At 39.1% G+C, this 19,349-nt stretch overlaps 1 protein-coding gene across 3 annotated transcripts in view; it reads right to left on the reverse strand.

Moving 5' to 3' along the window:
- The window catches only part of MCTP2 (multiple C2 and transmembrane domain containing 2), a 251,723-nt gene that overhangs the window by 67,543 nt on the left and 164,831 nt on the right, over positions 1 to 19,349 (reverse strand). For all 3 annotated transcript variants that reach the window (XM_059056947.2, XM_067029545.1, XM_067029546.1), the window contains one exon: positions 18,573 to 18,692. In XM_059056947.2, coding sequence (XP_058912930.1) covers positions 18,573 to 18,692 — 120 coding nt within the window. The remainder of the gene's footprint in view (positions 1 to 18,572; positions 18,693 to 19,349) is intronic.

A 19,349-nucleotide genomic window follows, 5' to 3' on the forward strand; every position in this document is an offset into this window, starting at 1 on the left:
ATCCACGTCCTATTCCCCGGACCTTGTGAATATGTTACACTGCAAAGAGAAATTAAGACTACTGATGGAGTTAAGGTTGCTGATCATCTGAGTTTAACACAGGAAGATCATCATGGATTATCTGGTTGAGTCTAATGTAATCAAAGTTCTTTAAAAGTGGAAGATGGAGGCAGAAAAAGAAATTCTGGAAAAGATGTGGGGGCAGAAGCAAGGTCAGAGTGATGCCATGTGAGGATTGAACCTTGTGCCCTTGCTGGATATGACAGAGGAAGGGGCCATGAGCCAAGGAATGTGGGCGGCCTCGAGAAGCTGGAAAAGGAAAGGGAACATATTCTCCCCAGAATGGAACACAGCCTTTCCAACACCTTGATTGTAGTGCAGTGAGACCTGTGGTAGACTCCTGACCTCCAGAACAGTAAGATAATAAACTTGTGTTGTCTTAAGCCACTCATTTGTACGGTAACTTGTTACAATAGCAATAGAAAACTAATAAGGTAGTATAATGTAAAAAAGGTGAGCACATCTAGGGAAATTATGAAAGGCTATCTGGACTGACCAGAAAACCAATTTTACACCTTTGGAAAGAACCACTGGGTCTAGGAAAGAAATTGTTTTTCCCAGTCATTTCCAGTCCAGCCTCCACCTAGAAGGAAGTAAGGGGAAAACAGCACCAATCAAGGAAGAATGACTTTGGCAAACCTCAACTCAGATTGGGTCCAGGACTGAAAAGTCCTTTCCTGCTCTGACTTTTCACTTTTCTCCCATCCTCTTAACAAAACCTTTGTGCCTCTACATCATGCTCGAGTAACATACATAGAAAGTTTCCCAAATCAACATTGATTAACCGCCTATTTTCTTGGGCATCAGAATATACCACTTTTGGTGTTTATCTGGCATTGTCTTTGACTATTTCTACAAGACATGGAATGATCTGGTCACTTCATTGCTAGTTAAATCAAACTAGGTGTCTTGCCTTCTTTCTTAGAGTTAGTTCATCAATTAGTTCTAGTTTTGTGTTAGAATGATCACAACTGGCAGTTTATTCCCAATACTTTCGCAGAAAGATACCTGGGTTATGTGTTCCCTGCTTTTATTATCCTCTGTAACTGTTTGAATAAACAATGTATGTAATTTTCAAACTGCCAATGTCACAGTAACACTAAACTGAACATTTCTAGAAGAATGTAGCTTATTCCACTCTGATTTTAGAAGAAGTCTAGACATAAAAAGTCCATAAAATACTAATATTAAATATAGATTGGAGACTTATTTTTTTATTTTTTTTATTTTTATTTTTTTTTATTTTTTGTGGTATGCGGGCCTCTCACTGCTGTGGCCTCTCCCGTTGCAGAGCACAGGCTCCGGACGCGCAGGCCTAGCGGCCATGGCTCACGGGCTTAGTTGCTCCGCGGCATGTGGGATCTTCCCGGACCAGGGCACGAACCGGTGACCCCTGCATCGGCAGGCGGATTCTCAACCACTGCGCCACCAGGGAAGCCCATAGATTGGAGACTTTTAGACTGTATTTTTCTAGACAGAGTGTTTTTATTGACATTTATTTTCCCGTTTTGACTGTATAATGGGATTTTTTTTAAAAACAGAAAAAAATGATTCTAACTTGTATTTATGCACACATTCCTTTCTAAATACATCATCTTTTCCCTCTTTTAAATATAAAGTATTTATTAAAATCCCATCATGTTAAGGTTTGTATCATGCTACCGGCCACTCTACACTTTACATTTCTTGATGATTTTACATAAATGGGAACAAGTCAAACAATCACCTGTAGCCCAATAAAAATCCCCACAGCACTCATAAAGGCAGAACAACTACTTTAAAAAGTAGAAAAGCACTAAACTAAATGAGACAAAGAAAGCATGTAATGTGCTGCAACTATTGGCTTTTTCACCCAAAATGATCATAATTCCAGGTCTAGAACCAGACAATAAATTTTTCATTATGCGTTTTTGCAGTGGAAAGTCTGATTTTGGTAAATACACCTTTCAAAGCCATCAGCAAATTATCTGCTCTGATTAAAGAAAGAGAGGAAAAAATCACATATTTATTCATTCCCCATAAAGCTGGGCATCTCGAGGAGGTCAAGGAAAACTTCCATTAAATGTACCAGTAAGTGTCTCATTTATTCCAGAGGTGTACTTGTTGGCACCGTGGGTACCCTCGGTGGAAGAAGTCTGATAGGGCTCTAATTGTACAAAGTGGACAGACTGGACAAAGCATTCTCTAAAAGTGTTCTCTGACTTTGGTCACATGAACATCAGGCTGCAATTCTGACTAAAAACTTCAACTGAACACTTAAGACTTATTCCTTCACATTCACAGAAGGATTGGATCAGAATGAATACAGGAAAAATGCTCTGGGTAATAAAGCAAGTGTATCTAATTAGCATTAGTGCAGTGATGGAATAAAGCAGTTCACTGTATTAAGTTCCTCCACTTGCAGCTTTATTTCTGGCACTCAAAGAAGCAGGGTTGCAATATGTTCACATTAAGCCTGCAGTAGCTCTTTACATGTTCAGTGTGCTTTAAATAGACTAAGGTGCCTTAATTCGAGAACTCTCCCACAGGGGTTAGTGAGCGATGCTCTTTATAGCAAAGAACAATTCCCTTAGGAATCGGATCAAGAATGTCTTGAATGGTCTCCCATTACTCGGACAGACTACCTATTTGCTTAATCAAAAAGAAAATTGTGCTTGTATCAGAGCCACACATCCTTGCCACTAAAAACAAAACTGATGCCAAGTTTGGATCTTCCTTTCCTTTAAAAATGCTCTTAGGAGTCCTGAGTTTATTTTGATGAGGAATCCAAGCAGCTTTCCGACAAAGCTGAGACATCACTATAAACCAGGAAGAAACACAAAATATGGTCTTTAAGCACGTATGTGCACACATACATACACACATACACTCCACACACACTCACACACACCCCACTGACATTCAAACAATCTTTTGCTCACCAAAATAATAGTTCAAATCAAAACCCAGCAAGTACGAATTCAATTTTTGGCCTGTTATGTTTAAAATCTGTTGCATCGTGTAAGTAAATGTTCCCAAAACAACCACCAAAATTCCTGAAACAACAATGATCCTATTTAAAGATGCTGTGTGAATTTTAATGTTTTTCCTTTCAAACAAAAAATAATAAGTTTGATGACATGAATAGAAAATAAAGTCTTCCTCAGCTTTTTTAGGATCAGATTCATTTAAGCACAGAATGAAAATATTTTAAAAGGCCCTTTAAAATCCAAGAGGCAGATGTTCAGGTAAAAGCAAAGCCAGGAGACTGTTTATTTTAATAAAGTTATTATATGTGCCGCTCCGAATTAGGAGTGGCACTGAGACTAGGGCATGTCTAAACCATCACCACCTGTTTGCCCTGAAAAATCAATTAAAGTTACACTTTCATAGCACGGCCTTTCTAACCAATAAAACCTAGACAGCTTCATCGTGAGTCGCTCAGAGGGAATGTACTTGAAACCCAAACCCTTAGTCTCACATTCCTGCCCTGCTTGCATTCATATAAACGAACCACAGTAAAAGTAGCCTTCAGGGGCAGTGGTAGAAATCGGAGGGAGAAAGAGACGAAAACAGGAGAGAAAAAGAGGAGAGAGATTCTGACTTCTATTGGTTTCATACTGAGAATCATACCTCCTTTTGGTGAATTCCAATAATTTCTTCAAAGGCTCTTTTTTTTCCCCCTTTTCTTTTTTTCTCCTTCAGAACAGAATCCTGTACTACATTTTCTGTGCAGGAGAAGAGATCCAACTTTGCCAGTTGAAAGCAAGGGCAGGAAAGCCATCCCAAGTGTTTTAGTAATTAAATGAATATGCATAATGAACCATATGCCCAAAGGGCCTGTTCTTCATGTGGGCCAGATTTTTGCTTGAATTTTTAATTTTTATATACAGATGAAACATTCAGTGTAATCTACCAACAGTGCAAGGGAACGTACAATAAGACGAAGTGTGAGCGACAGTCTACATAGGAGCAGGAACGAGAGACACTGAAGAAATTCTCTCCTGAAGATGTTGATTCAAATGTGTTTCTCCCCCTCTAGCAATAGTTCTTGTCATCTGCTCAGTCTTCAGGAGACACACATAACGCATACACTGACAGCTTTACACAATATGAGTAAAATACAGTGCCGTCAGCTGAAAAGTGTGAAAATCCCGTGGGACAAACAAGGATTTCTTTAAAAAAAAAAAAAAAAAATCCGTCTACACCCATCATTCAGACTACCGTCTTGAATTACAGGGAATCCTCCCAAGTCTCTTTTGGAAGCTACATAAATATATTGCAGGCTCTAGGCCACATATATTAGCAATTTGAACCGATCTAAGAGGAATTCTTACCTCTCAATGATGCAACTGCGCATGGTGGGCAGAATATGCTCAGGGCGAAATGCAAGCTTGCCCTCCCCACTCCTACAGCAAAGCAGACTATGAATTTAAGGAGTGCAATATCGTATCTGCAACATACAGATTCCTGGGATTTCCTAAACCCCCATCATGGAAGAATTGGTAAAAGCTTCCTTCAAGCTTTTCAGTGTCATTTAGAAAATACTAAGTTAAAATCAAAGCAACGGAAGAGATATAGAGTCTGATAAAATTACTAGCTCAGCTTCCAGACACCACAGAGGAATGAGTAAGCATTCTTTAATGCAGAGAGGAGAGGTTTTAAAAAATGTGTTTGCATAACATATGAAATTTATAATGATGGTCTGGACAAAGTTATCAGGTCCTATGTGTGGGTCAGTCTTGTACGTGCCTAGTTCAGGATAAACATTTCAGAATGGAGTGTGTGTGTGTGTGTGTGTGTGTGTGTGTGTGTGTGTGTGTGTGTGTGGGTGCGGGAAGCAACACAGAGGAAACGCTGAAGTCCACTATTCTTTACTTCTTTAACGGAAATAACTTCAATGCAAAATGCCACACTGGCCCTTATGTCATTGAGAAAAGATTATGAAAACAAACCTGATTGAAAGTCAAAGTGAAGCCTTGGATTTCTTTCAGCCCCCCTTTTTGAACGTGGATATGCTGTTGTTTTCACAATGTAAACACCAGAGATGGAATGCAAAGCATTTAAAGAGCAAGTCATAATGGAGCTGTAAATAACATCTCTCCTTGCTTTCACTATTAATTCAGAGTTTATGCCTTTGACACTGGCGAGGCTACTTGATCTAGTGGTCTCAGTGGAAAGACAGATAAACTTCAACTGCAGGCAGAAGACAAAAATTGACAAGGAGCATCACCTTTCCTGACTGTTTAAATCCTTTAAGGAAGTGTCAGAGCAATTAGAGAGGGAGTGTAATCTTTGCAGAGTGCATTAACACTCATCTGACCTCCCAGACAATAGATCAGACCTCAGACACATAATGCTTCCCTAAGGCTTTTTAGCCAGTGTATTTGATCTCTTAGTCACTGCGTGTGTGTGACTATAGGTATCGTCCATGTAGAAGGCATTATTCATTAGCACTACTGTCCACTGGCTCCAACATTGGACGGCAATCAAGCAAAAAGCAGGAAAATCACCATAATCCACAGTATTCAGTATTTCCTGTATCCAGTATTTCCTGTATCTTTAAGATGGGGAGTGAGGGTGAGTCCAGACTTCTGGAAAATCATCTTTCACCATTCTCTTATAATTTTGTAAAGCTACAGAGTTCGCTCTGTAAAAGTGAATTAGTTACATTAATATGAATAGGTCACTGATGAGCATCCGGTGTGTGTGGCAGGGGTGGGGCGTGGAGCGGGGAGGCGACTTCCAAAACACTGGATGCTTTTTGTCTATAAAGAACTTTGGAATAGATTTGTTGAGAAAAAACACCATGGGTGATAAACAACACTGTGATATGCAAAAGAAGGCAAAGGGGGGAAATCAAATAAACTCCTTGCACTGCAAGCTTTTAAATCTTCATCTATCCTGCAGGTTACGCAGCAGGACACACTGGTAAGGCAATAACCTATTTCCTGATGAACACATCCTGTTCCAGCTGCTAATCTCACAGTGGAAGCTTGGCTTTTACCATTCATTATAAACATTTTCAAGAACTGCTTACCACGATATATTTTTTAATGGATTAGAATTTGGTCAGTTGCTAACAGAGCGCAGAATTGAATATCCTTTTTGTGAAGGCAGCAAAACAGGTTTTCCAAGGGTCTGACTTGCTTTCCACTCTTCCCCCTCATGAGTAATTGGAATAGCAATTGAAACAGAATATTAGAAGTCTAGAAGGTTTCTTTTCTCTTTTCCCCCCCTCTTCTATTATAAGAAATTCTGTATTCGACGGTACAGTATACAAGACCTTATTGGTTTTGAACTTCACCATAAGACTTAGTGAAATGTTGAGGAGACAAAGACTGAATTTCACGTATTTGCTCAAGACCATCACAGTTGTCTGTTGATGACACTCAACATCTAAAGCCTAAAGCATTTAAACCAAAATAATTACATTTTCTAGAATCAAGGCAGTTCCCCTTGAAAATGTGCACTGCAAAGGTTTTTTTTTTTTTGTGGGATCTTCCCAGACCGGGGCACGAACCCGTGTCCCCTGCATTGGCAGGCGGATTCTCAACCACTGCGCCACCAGGGAAGCCCTGCAAAGGTTTTTTAAATGAGGCTACATGAAAAGACAAGAGCTGAAAATTAGCTTTATGTTTAAGCAAATCACTTTAGAGTTTGCATCTTCGAACCCAAACTTAAGAAAACATGGCAAGTGAAAACATACATTCACAATAAGCAATTTAAGAACTTTTGAACCTCAACTATCAGGAAAGAAAGATCTACTGAATGTTTTAACTTTGCTTGAAGAAAACCTAATATCTAAAATAAAAAAATTGAAAAAATGTTATCATATACACTATGCAATTTCTAGTGTTTTCAAACAAACTGTTTATGTTGTCTTTTTATTGCTGGGTAAAATAAATAGCTTTCAAAGAATTGGTGATTCCTCTCGGATTAAAACTAACCTTCAACAATTAGCTAAGGAAGGAAATGTCCTCTGGGAGCAACTGATTTGATACTCTGATATACAAGCAAACACTGACACACATACACCCACACAGCACCACCCTTATACAACTTAATACTCAATAGCAAAAGATTTTATGAACCTAACCAATGGCAGTGGCATCAAATTTTAGCTATATGTTAAAAAAAAACAGTAAAATAAAAATTTTAAAAACAGGCTTAAAATCGTTATTTGCCATATAAAATCTGTACCTGCTCGGCAATAACCTAGATCTCATCTCTTGTGCATAAAGATGAACACGCCATAAAATATGAGAAAATTTTTATAAAAACAGAGATTACACAACATGGAAACTTGAATTTTTTTCTAATATAACGATTTCTGCTTGTAGATGATTGTATCAAATTAAAACTAAATTACTGAAATTAAAATCCCCAAGAAACAGTACACAGAAATTTACTTTGGGATTTTTATCATTTATGAGATTCTATCGCCACCTTCAGGACTGTCTTTAAGTAAACTCCAGCAATGGAAAGGCTATTTGCTATCCCGTCTCTTTTCCCTTTTCCTTTCTCTCCTCTTCCTCCTCCTCTGCCCCCCTCCCCCTTGTATATGTTCGTGCGTGTGTGTATGCACATGCACAGAATTTCCTGGAAATCAATTATTTTTCTCTTGGAATGTGTACATTCCTAAAAGTCTAAAAATCATGAAATGCAAAATAAAACGTATGGAAAGAGGTATAGGTGACTGAGGCCACAGGCGGCTAATTTTTTAACAGCTAAACACACATCACATTTTCCTATTTTGCAAAGTAGAATCTGGAGCACAAATTAGCCTATAGAAATTTCCTTACCAAAAATGTGAGGACTTCAACGGTGTCCAAGGAAAACCACTTTTGCTATGGAATAATTGACAATAAAGTTTATAACTGCATGTACCTGGCTTATACCAGAGCAGAAGAAATGTTGCTATCGGCAAATTCAAGCTTAGTATTCTGTTGCTCTTTAAACAAAAGACAAATGTGAGACAATATTTCACTAGAAGTGTTATTAGGGGTTCCCTGATGGCACAGTGGTTGAGAGTCCGCCTGCCGATGCAGGGCACAGGGGTTTGTGCCCCAGTCCGGGAAGATCCCACATGCCGCGGAGCAGCTGGGCCCGTGAGCCATGGCCGCTGAGCCTGCGCGTCCGGAGCCTGTGCTCCGCAACGGGAGAGGCCACAACAGTGAGAGGCCCACGCACCCAAAAAAAAAAAAAAAAAGAAAAGAAAAAAAAAAAGTGTTATTGTAGACCAATAAAGTAAGAACAAGTTGAACAGCAGAAGTCAAAACTTAAACACCCAGAACATGCAAACAGATTATCCTCATCATCCTCACGTCATCATCTTTAGCGGCAGCAGCACTACCCCTCAAGTCTTAATGAGGAAGATTCATCTGCTGTAAGAAAAGCCCACATGAAGTAACAGATATTACAGATATTTGTTCCTCCAGAGCCTATTACCCCTCTGAGTAGCAGTTCTCCAGACTTATAAAATATTTTCCAAATGTAAGACTTGCAGAAAAGTATGTTTTAAAATTTTTTTTTAATAACCCAATCTGTGGACACTGTTTAGATACAGCTCATACTCATGAACTAAAACCATAACTGCAAAATTTATGACCACAAAAGCCACACACTGTAAAAATGGTATAAGGACTGAAAATCCTCTGTTCTAACAGCCCAGGAGAAAAATCACTTTCATGAAGCCTTCAGTTTCTTCCCCCATGAATGAACATAAAGACCCTCTGACTCAACATTCTATAGCTCCATGCTTTTCCAGACTTAAAATCGTAGCCATGGAGGTCTCAACACCAATTGAGCTAATACGTATATTTCTTTCTTTTTATTTTTCCCTGACAAAGTGAAGTATCCCTAGCAATGAGTGGAATCAACAAAATTTTTAAAGCTAGGCCAGATATAGAAAAGTCATTTTAAAGGGCCAAAAAACATGGATTTGGGTTATAAGAAAATCCCAGGGAGACTAAAACAGTCTGTAAACACTGTACAGGAACATCGTTTAAATGATGACATAACGAACTGGCTGTTTGACTCAATTGTCTTCCTATCTTTTTAAATAAAATTGGGAGCTACAGTATCAGTCCAATGAAAACTACCCCCTCCAAATTAGCGCTGTTATTTCAAAAACCAATGATACAACTCCAAGCTCGGTGGAGAGGTAGCAAAACACAACTTCCAGAATTATAAATCAAATGGCAAAAGTAAGATACAGTATAGTAAACCCTAACCAGACCACAAAGAAGGTTTCTCTCCATAAACATCAGATCAGGCAGCTACAATGATTACCAGGCTCTCTTGTAACTGTCATCTGTGGTGGGTCTAATTACAGGCTGCCCGGCAAGCATGCCCACATCACACAGCAATAAAAGGGCCAGCGGCTTGCCAAACCCAGTCAGACAACGGAGAGCACGCGCCACCTGATGGGGAGCCCCAAAGATCAGCCAGAGAGACTAATAAAGATGACAGCTTCCAAACAAATGACAAAGCTCGGACCACCAAAAAGGCAATATCAAATTAGCCCGAAATGTAAGTGCTGAGCATGGTTCTTCAACAGATCAAAACTGAAGCAGGAAATTGGTTCTGACTGTTTTCAGACACACCAGCACTCTATTCCTCCCTTCCAACCCTCTCTCTTTTATTTCTAAATCTTCTTTTCCATTTTCGCATCAGACAAAATGATTGCACATCCAGGTGTCATATATAGCAACAGATGGAGGGGGGAAAAAAAGCACTCAGCTCTGTAAGAATCAAAAATAAAATCCCTCCAGATTCAGGGGCTGTTGATCAGGGTTAGAGATTTGCCAACTCCCCTCCTCCAAGTTCGCCTACTGCAGACTGTCTTCTGGACATTTTGCTGCAAATTAGCACCATCACCACCCTCCCACCATGGGCAGGGTAGAGAAAAAGTTGGGAAAATGCATATCAGAAAAGATTATGATTAAGTCATTCAGTTGTCTTTGAATTTTACCCTCTGGTGAGGTCATAGATTGCTATGGTCAGAGGAGTAGTTGGAATACAAACAAACAGTATCTGGTAATTGATGGTCTGCATGAGTTCCAGTATTCTTCTAAGAAGCATTGATTAGATGCCTGCAATGTACTTAGCAGCAGCATAAGCGGTAAGGACGTACACACAGATAAAAGACTGGGTCTCTGTCATTCAATCGGTAGCTCACAATGTCTTAACATAATCTTTCAATCATATGGCTACGTTACACTGAATGATTTTTTTAGCATATGACATTAACCTGAAATATTAAAATAGAATCCCTCCTATTTTGATATAAAGAACTTAATTTATTAGGTCAAACATGGAAAGTATTATCACAGCCTTAAAGGTAGAATCACATAATTTGGAATTTGGTGGTTCCACATTCATCAGCCCTAGAGATAGTTGACTCTTGCACATTAATTACATGACACAGAATACAACTGTTTGCATTTCTACCCCATTCTTGAACAGGTCCTCCACATCCTTTGCAATGAAACAGCAACTCTGTGTGTGTGTGTTTGTGTGGGTACCTGTACCCACTTCAGCGAAGCTTTTCTCTGAGTTAGGAGAGCAACATCTTAACCTCCCAATAGTTATATCAGCTAATAATTCCTACCCACATTTGTAGCTCACTTCATATGTTTAAAATAGTTCCATGCTTATTATTTAATTTGCTCTCCAAAGGGCAAACTTAATTTTTCTTAGGGTCTGCTTTATTAACTAAAAGTTTACTGTTTTGGTTTCAAATATAAGATGAGGACAGTGGAGGGAAGCTGCGGGAGGGAAAGAAAGGGTGCAGCAAAGGAGGTGGAGAGGGATACTGGGGAGAGGCTGGGAGGCTGGCGGATGGGGTGAGAAGGGAGAGAGAGGGAGAGATGAAGGGGGGAAGAGAAGAAAAGAGGGGAGGAAGACAGATGGTCAGATGACTTACTATGATCATTTCATCTCTGTATCTCAATATCTAGCAGTGTATGAGACACTGGACAAACAATGATTGTGGAAAGGGAGGGAGGGAGGGAGGGAGGAAGAGGGACAAGCTTGAGGGAGGCAGTGAAGCACTGGTTTGGTCAAGGAGGGACATGATCACTGAAGTGTTTTCTTCATCTAAAATTTAAGTTCCTAAATTTAGGATCAAGTTCAAATTAACAGTAGGGTATCTCTGGACAGCAGAGTGAACTAGACTGAGTTCTCTGTAAAGGACAATGGCTCCTAACCAGAAAATTCACAGAAGGCAGAAAAATGTGTACTTGCAAGTACATCCCAATAGAAAGCTTAGGAAAGGCAGCAGGTAGAGACAGAGAGCCCCCATACAGGGCCTGGACCTATCAGAACCATTCACTTATTATCCAGCAGGGCCGTGTGAAGACTGACAACATATGCTATTCTGGGATTTTAAACAATGAAGATCTAATGCTTACTATTCAAAATTGGGACGCTCCAAAATACCAGCTGATTTCATTCAGTATAGGTAGGATTCTGCCTGGAGATGCAATTCAATTATAAAGTTGAAAATATAAACATGAAGTATACTAAAATAGCTAAGACTGTCCTTTTAAATTTTCAATAGATAATCTTTTAATGCAATTACTGTAATTTTATTAAATGGCATAATTAGTTAATGCCTGAGGAGTTGTCAATAGAAGGTACAATTATGCTGTAAAAAATTATAATCACAATGTGCAATAATGGATTGTTCTTATGGAAAAAAATACTGAAAAAGAACTTTAAAGTATTCTTAAAAGTATGTTAGGTAGTCCTCTGCGAAAAGGAAGATTTGGGAAATCATTGTACAAATGTTAAATAAAACAAATAATAAACTGGCAAATAGTTTAAGCATTTAATGTAATATATTTACACATTTTTGCATGTAAGTATATATACGTAACATTTAAGATGCCTAAAAATTTTCTCCAGACAAAATGGTGATTGTAGCTGTGGATTTTTTTTTCAGTTTTACTGTTAATCTTTGAGCAGCAACTGAACAAACACCCACCAAACAGGCAGTGATGCCTGCTGTGCACATCCGATTGTGACTTCTGGTGGATGTGGAAAAAGCCACCAAAAGTTGAATCAAATGCAGTGCATCTAGTTGTGAATAAACTGGTGGTAGAATTTTTTTTTAGAAAAAGAAAAATCTCTTAGACCCAGTTAACACATAAATATCTAAAGCATCAAAAAGACAAATGACCAGCACTATTTTAATCGTCCAATCTGAAAACAAAACGTCCAGTGTAATTGTCATCTGTACCGAAGTAAGTTCAATCTGAATGTCCTGTGGGCCACAGAAGGGATTATAAACAGGGACACTCCGCAAGGTCTCATGAAATTTTTATCAAGTCGTTCTCAGAAAACTTTCAGCAACGAAACTTGTTGCTTCCCCAATGCCCTCTGCTTCTCAGTGTTTTGTGTGTGAGTGTGTGTACGCACACATTTGTGTGATGGAAGGGTTCATTCTGTTACAGTTGCTATTGTTTTTAAGTTCAATGTGAAATCATTTCACACTTCTCAAAATTCGAGGATCCCTAAAAGCTAAGAATTCTATATATGTTAAATAGGGGTTATCACTAAGAAAGTGGAGAATTGTATTTTAACCTTATTGGGGAGCGGGACAGTTGACTGATGCTTAAAATTATGTATCGTATTGCAGGCCCTGTCAACTCTGAAGAATTAATTCTTCATTTTCTTACAATCCAAAAATGCAGGGAAAAAAGTCACAGATGTTAAAAGCATAGCTTCATGAAAATACCCATTGATATATGGTAGACTTAGATTGCTTTTTAACATCAAAGGTCCAAGTAAAATTTTAATAAATAAGGAATCCATCAATGCCCCCATAGACTCCTCTCCCTCAACGCAAGAGGTGAGGGCCATAAAGAGTGGTGGAAAACCAAACTACATAAATGCAATCCTTTTTTACAGCATTGGGAGACCTTTGCTATTAAAATAATTTTCTGATGATGCCAACGGTCAAGTAAATGTTTCCTGTCATATGAAAAAATTAATGCATTTATGCCATAATATAACCTTAGGTCTTTTTGTAGACAATATTTGGGGCTTGTAGCTAAAGTACAATAACCCAAGAGAAAAACAAATCAAAAAAATTCATACAGATGATTGCTTCTACAATACAAATACCACAATGCAAAATTATCTTTTGAAAACAAACTCAATTCCTCTTAACTATCATCAAATAACGTATTTGCAGTAGACATGGGAATATACTGTACAATAGAGCACCCTTCCCACAGTAGAAATATGAGCCAATTTCTCTGAAAGCCACTGTTTTAAGATATTTTGTAGTAATTTACTAATGTAGATAGTTAGTCATCTCCACCACTAGCCCTTATTCTGAACAACCTGGAATTCTTGACGAAGATCAGAAAACTACATATTCCTTCCATGGTTCCTTCCTTTAGTTGTTTTCACTCTTCACTCTCCCCTTGAAAGCCCTTCTACATCATCTAAGAGCTTCCTCCAAAAGCGGGAAAAGATAACTCAGACCTCAATTTGGGGCTTAGCCTAGAACCAAGCACTGAGGTTTTCCAGACCATCAAGCTGAATTCCACGGATGTCATTAGCATGTGATTCCCACGGTCTGGCTGTTCCCCAAAGATGCCAGAGACATTTCTACCTTTCACTTCTTTAATTTTACTCCATCTCTTGTGAATATAATGACTATGTCTGAGAATTATTCTTGCCCATATAATAAGGATTTCTTTCTCCCAAAGCATCTTGGAATAGGCTTAACTTCCATTTATAACAACTAGATATTATACATATCTGAAATGACTCATATTGTTGTCCCTAGAGCCATTATATCGATCTAAATACAAGGATCGTGATCACTGCATCCTGGGCGTCAGTGACAGGCAGTGTAGCTCAATGTTTACATGCATGGACTCTAAACCCTGATGGTCTGGGTTTAAATCTCAGCTCTGTCTTTTAAAAGCATGGGAGCTCTGACACTTTATTTAACCTTTATTTAACTTCTATGGGCTTATTTTTCTTATCTGTAAAAAAGAAGGAAATACTGATACTATATATATATCTATATATATATAGATATAGATATATCTGATATATCTATATCAGCAGGTTGTTATGAGAACTAAATGAATTAACACTTATAACATGCTTTAAGAACAGTACCTGACACATAGTAATCACTGAAACAACAAAAGCCATTAATTATCCCTAGAGTTCAAAGCCTGTGACTGGGAATGACCATAGGCATGTATACAAAATACCATGTATATTTACCAATCCATTCATAGGGAAATATACAGATGTGCTTCTTCTAGGTATGATGTTTTAGTTATAAGCCTCTGTCCATAAGTTGACATCTTATATTAATTTACCTTTCAATTGGAAAAACTGAGAATGTGAACTTTTGAGTGAAAAACAATTATCTTTAGCTTAAAGCAAGTAAAGCTCAGAAAACACATTTTTTAAAAATCTAGAAAACTTAGAGGAAGGAGAAAGACTCAAAAGAGGTAATGACACGGGGAGGGGGAAGGGTAAGCTAGGATGAAGTGAGAGAGTGGCATGGACATATATACACTACCAAATGTAAAACAGATAGCTAGTGGGAAGCAGCAGCATAGCACAGGGAGATCAGCTCGGTGCTTTGTGACCACCTAGAGGGGTGGGATAGGGAGGGTGGGAGGGAGACACAAGAGGGAGGAGATATGGGCACATATGTATATGTATAGCTGATTCCCTTTGTTATAAAGCAGAAACTAACACACCATGTAAAGCAATTATACTCCAATAAAGATGTTAAAAAAAAAAGAGGTAATGAGCAAGGCTTCCCGTAATTATCCTAACAAAAAATTAAGCCTATAGAAGTATGATTTGGAATCTGACTACTCTAAAAAAGTCCATTCAGTGGCCTACTGTATACAACAGGGAACTATATTCAATACCTTGTAATAACCTATAATAGAAAAGAATCTGAAAAAGAATAGACATATATATATATATATATATATATGTATAACTGAATCACTTTGTTGTACACCTGAAACTAATGCAACATTGTAAATCAACTATACTTCAATAAAAATTAAAGGAAGATAGTCCATTTTTAATTTCTTACAATAACAATGAATTAAACAGTATACAGTTACAGTCATGTGGCAGGTGTCAGGAAACTGAAGATAACTTTCTTCTCTTAGTATTGGGAGAACCACCACCCACATTAAGTGGAGAGGGAATTAATCCTCTGGTGGGGGAGGTTAATGCTTAGACAGTCTAACAAGATAAATTTTCTCATGTTTGTTCATCCACTTCTGACCGGACACCACAGGACCTAGATCTTAACAGGTTGCTTTCCTTTAACTCCTGCTTTCAACAACATATGATATATTCATACATACATCCACAGGATCCCTTAGGAAATGTATGGCTTGCTTTCATAAAGTCTTAAGATTAACAACCAGAATATACTAAACATGATCCTATAACATTCCTGCTTTGTATCAACTGAAAATAGAAACATGAACATGATGTTAGTAAGGCAATTTCATGCTACCTGGCAAAACAGAAGTGAAAAATTCCTATGTATCTGCCCTTAGCTTGTGGTGCTGTACCTCTAGGGGAAGGAAAAGCCCCAATGGAGATGAGTTTAGCCAGAACAGTTCTTTTCACACCTGTGCAGTGAACCCTCAAAGAGCACTTATCCTAATTTCTAATAGAGAAAGGCCTTCACATGCAGTCCTATTGTTTAATAAATTCTTGGCTTAAGACCTTGCTTCAGACCAGCACGAAAATGCTCTGCCTCTGTAATGCCAAGACAGGTGGATGAAGCATGAACAAAGTACCACATGGATGAATAAAGACCAGGAGCAGCATTCTGTCCTCAGTAGATCATAGGAGAACATCAGTGTGTACTGTACTACCAAAGACAAACACGGTGTTCTCAGTAGTGGAGTGAGGGAGCGAAGCCAGGCTTCAGCATCACAGTCTCCCCGTTCCTCCCTCTCTGGTCCAGGTCACCCGAGGATCCAACATTCTGCAGAAAGACAACGCTGAACAGAATCCTACAGAATCAGGGACACAGCCAGTGGCAGCCCAAAGGCCTGGAATCACCCACCAGCACTCCACAAGCAGCTAGCATTAAGTCTGTAAGCAAGAGCCATGAAAGCAAAATGTTTTCTGAAAAATATGAAGGCTTGGCTACCCATGATCTTATTAAAGAAAATAAGGGAGGCTACAATGCATTTTTTATTTTATCCTAATAATGTATGTTCTTTGTATGTTCTCACTTTAAGAGCAGAAATAGTTTTGGAGTGACCATCATGATGGTAGCAACAAAAACATTCTCTAATGAAATTACACATCATCCGCTTAGGGAGGGGAGATACCTACGTCTCTACATCTGCAGTATCTCTGAGATCCACCATGGCTGATCAAAGTAAATGTGAGATAAACATTCAAAAGTAGAGTTTCAAATGAAAACAGAAAACTAAGTGTATCTAAGTGAAGCTGTCTTTATTTCAGTACCTTCAGGACAACCTAGAGAGAGAGAGAGAACGGATGCACATATCACTCATAATTGACTCTGCATTTTCCAGTGATGTCCAATGGAAAATGTCCCCCATCCACACCTGCAGTGGGGTCTCCCACTGCCTCATAAACTCAGGTACCCTTGCAAAATCACATTTTGGCAAACCAGCAAGGAGAGCACTCCTCTATCTTTCGTTCCTTGGGCCTTATGGATTTTAAAGGAGGATGTGCTAGCCTGCCTCTGGCAGCCAGACTGGCAGAGGGCTGTGCGGTGTGGTGTCAGCAAGGAGGGTCCACTCAGGTCCCAGGCCATGCAGAAGTGGCCCCAATGCCAAGTCTCCCTTCCCGTTTAGAAGCCCCCTCTATGAAACAACTTATTTCTATTCATTGTTGTAATCTTTCTTCAGATCAGGCTGACAGCCCATTAATCATTTCTGTCATCCCCCTACATAATCCAGTGCAACAGATCTCTGTTTTTCTAAAAATCTCAGTGCCAGAAGCTAAGCTCAGAAAGAGGAAATCCTTCTTCCTCCAAGGGACTGGCTGGGTGCTGACTGGAAGAAGCCACCAATCATGTTGACTTGCCTCGTTTGCCCAGAATCACACAGAACATTCCCTGGAAAGTCTGTAGAGAGGATTCAGGTGGGAAACAGAGGCAGGGAGGCTGAAGAGGAACCCAACACACGAAGCCCCCAGCTGAGGAGAATGCGAGAAAGGGAAGTGGATGAATCAATGCCAAGTCAAAGGCAGATAGGGATTAATAAAATCCTTCTTAACGTTGTTATCAAGCCCAATTGTTCTAGCAACTTTAAAACAAAGAAAAAGTATATTAAAGGCCAAGGATGCAGCCATCACAGCCCTTCTACCTCGTGAACCAATGAAAAACTAACATTAACTAAAGATAAAACAATGTACTAAAATGGCTAAGAAAAAGCCTCTTATGGAGCCAGTATACAGCTTGCATAATAAAGGTGGGAGTGACCTCGAACCCACTGACCCCTGGGACGGATTTTTTTTTTTTTTTTTTAATGTGGATAAGCCTGGTGGGTAAGAGAGAGTATAGATGATAGAAAACAGGAGATAAAAGAGCCGTGATCATGACTCAAACACTCACACATCGTATTAGGTCCTACTGTGATCTTTGCACAGTGCAGAAGTTAATGGCATAATACAAAAGGCACAAGATTAGCAGTCGAGCAAATTGGTTTCTCCTCCCATGCCTGACGCTACCAATCTGATCAATGACAAGTGCCTTTACAGATGAGGGAGGATGCCCAGAGATGTAAAGTGAGGACACTACGCTAACTTTCAAGTCCTTACAAGATTCTTGGACTCTCACTGGTTGACCTAGGCGGTTTTATGATCTCATGCAGTTCTGAGATTCTGTGATTTTATTATGCTCATAAGGAAAGGCCAACTATTATTATAAGAATGTATTTCACAGACAGTGGTTCTCCTTTGTGGTGTTGAGTCAACTTGTAATGTGTAGTAATCAGTTACGTCTCAAGAGGTTTGATGTGAATAAATGTTTTTTATACCAAAGTTTGCCAATGATTTACTTAAAACATAAATTAGAGCAATTTAGTCTTCATTTAGTCATGTGATTTTTTCAACTGCCATTTTTCAGAAAACACTGGCCCTCATGAGTACAGAAGGAGACAAACACATTGGAGGGACTATACAAATGGTTTATAACCACCACAAAAACATTTAAAAATGCATAGAACACTGGCTCTCTTTACCTTATCAAGAGATAGTATATAAGTATGATTTGGGTAATTTAAGGGATTTCCAAGGGTAAATCTGACAGGTATGGCCTTGGAAAGACACCTCCTACATAATCTCCTATGTCATAATATATTTTAGAAAGATGAATGGCTATCCTCTTTTTTAAAGTTTCCTTACCAGTGTAAAATTCAGCTATGTTGAATGCGCCTCATTATGCTTCACGTAAGTAAAATAAAACCCATCTGCATTTGGACTTGTGACTCAGAGCAAATAAGCTGAACATAAAAAAGGAAACTTACCACAAATGCTACTGTACTTCTCAATGTGGATTCCCACTGGAAGCAGCTTTTAAGGAACTGTACTGTATTCCAGACTGTCATGGTGAGTCTTTTCACTCGGTCTACATCTCTTGATAAGATCTGATTAAAAAAATGGAAAACAGGGAACTAGGTTTAAACACTCCAAATATTCTGTTTAGATCAGACAGCTTTGTCATTTAAATTATATTCTGTATAACTGCCAATGAACAAAACAGTAAAAATGAAGAGCCCTAATACTTTTTCTAAAGTTCATTTTTAAACTATGATCATCCTGGGAGGAAAAGAAAATCCAATCCATTTTCTAGCTCCTTTGAAGGAGAATAGGCTGTTTCAATAATGTTCAGCACAAAACTGGGCTGGTTAAAAAATACAGCAGTCAGGGGACTTCCCTGATGGCGCGGTGGTTAAGAATCCTCCTGCCAATGCAGGGAACACGGGTTCAATCCCTGGACTGGGAAGATCCCTCATGCCGTGGAGCAACTAAGCCCGTGCACCACAACTACTGAGCCTGTGTAGAGTCTGCGAGCCACAACTACTGAGGCCACGCGCCACAACTACAAAAGCCTGAGCATCCTAAAGCCCAGGCGCCACAACTACTGAGCCTGCGTGCTGCAACTACTGAAGCCCGCGCACCAAGAGCCCATGCTCCATGACGAGAAGCCACCAGTGAGAAGCCCGCCCACTGCAACAAAGAGTAGTCCCCGCTCGCCTCAACTAGAGAAAGCCCGCACACAGCAACAAAGACCCAATGCAGCC

The sequence above is a fragment of the Kogia breviceps genome, chromosome 3, assembly GCF_026419965.1.
Source record: "Kogia breviceps isolate mKogBre1 chromosome 3, mKogBre1 haplotype 1, whole genome shotgun sequence".
Taxonomy (NCBI): domain Eukaryota; kingdom Metazoa; phylum Chordata; class Mammalia; order Artiodactyla; family Physeteridae; genus Kogia; species Kogia breviceps.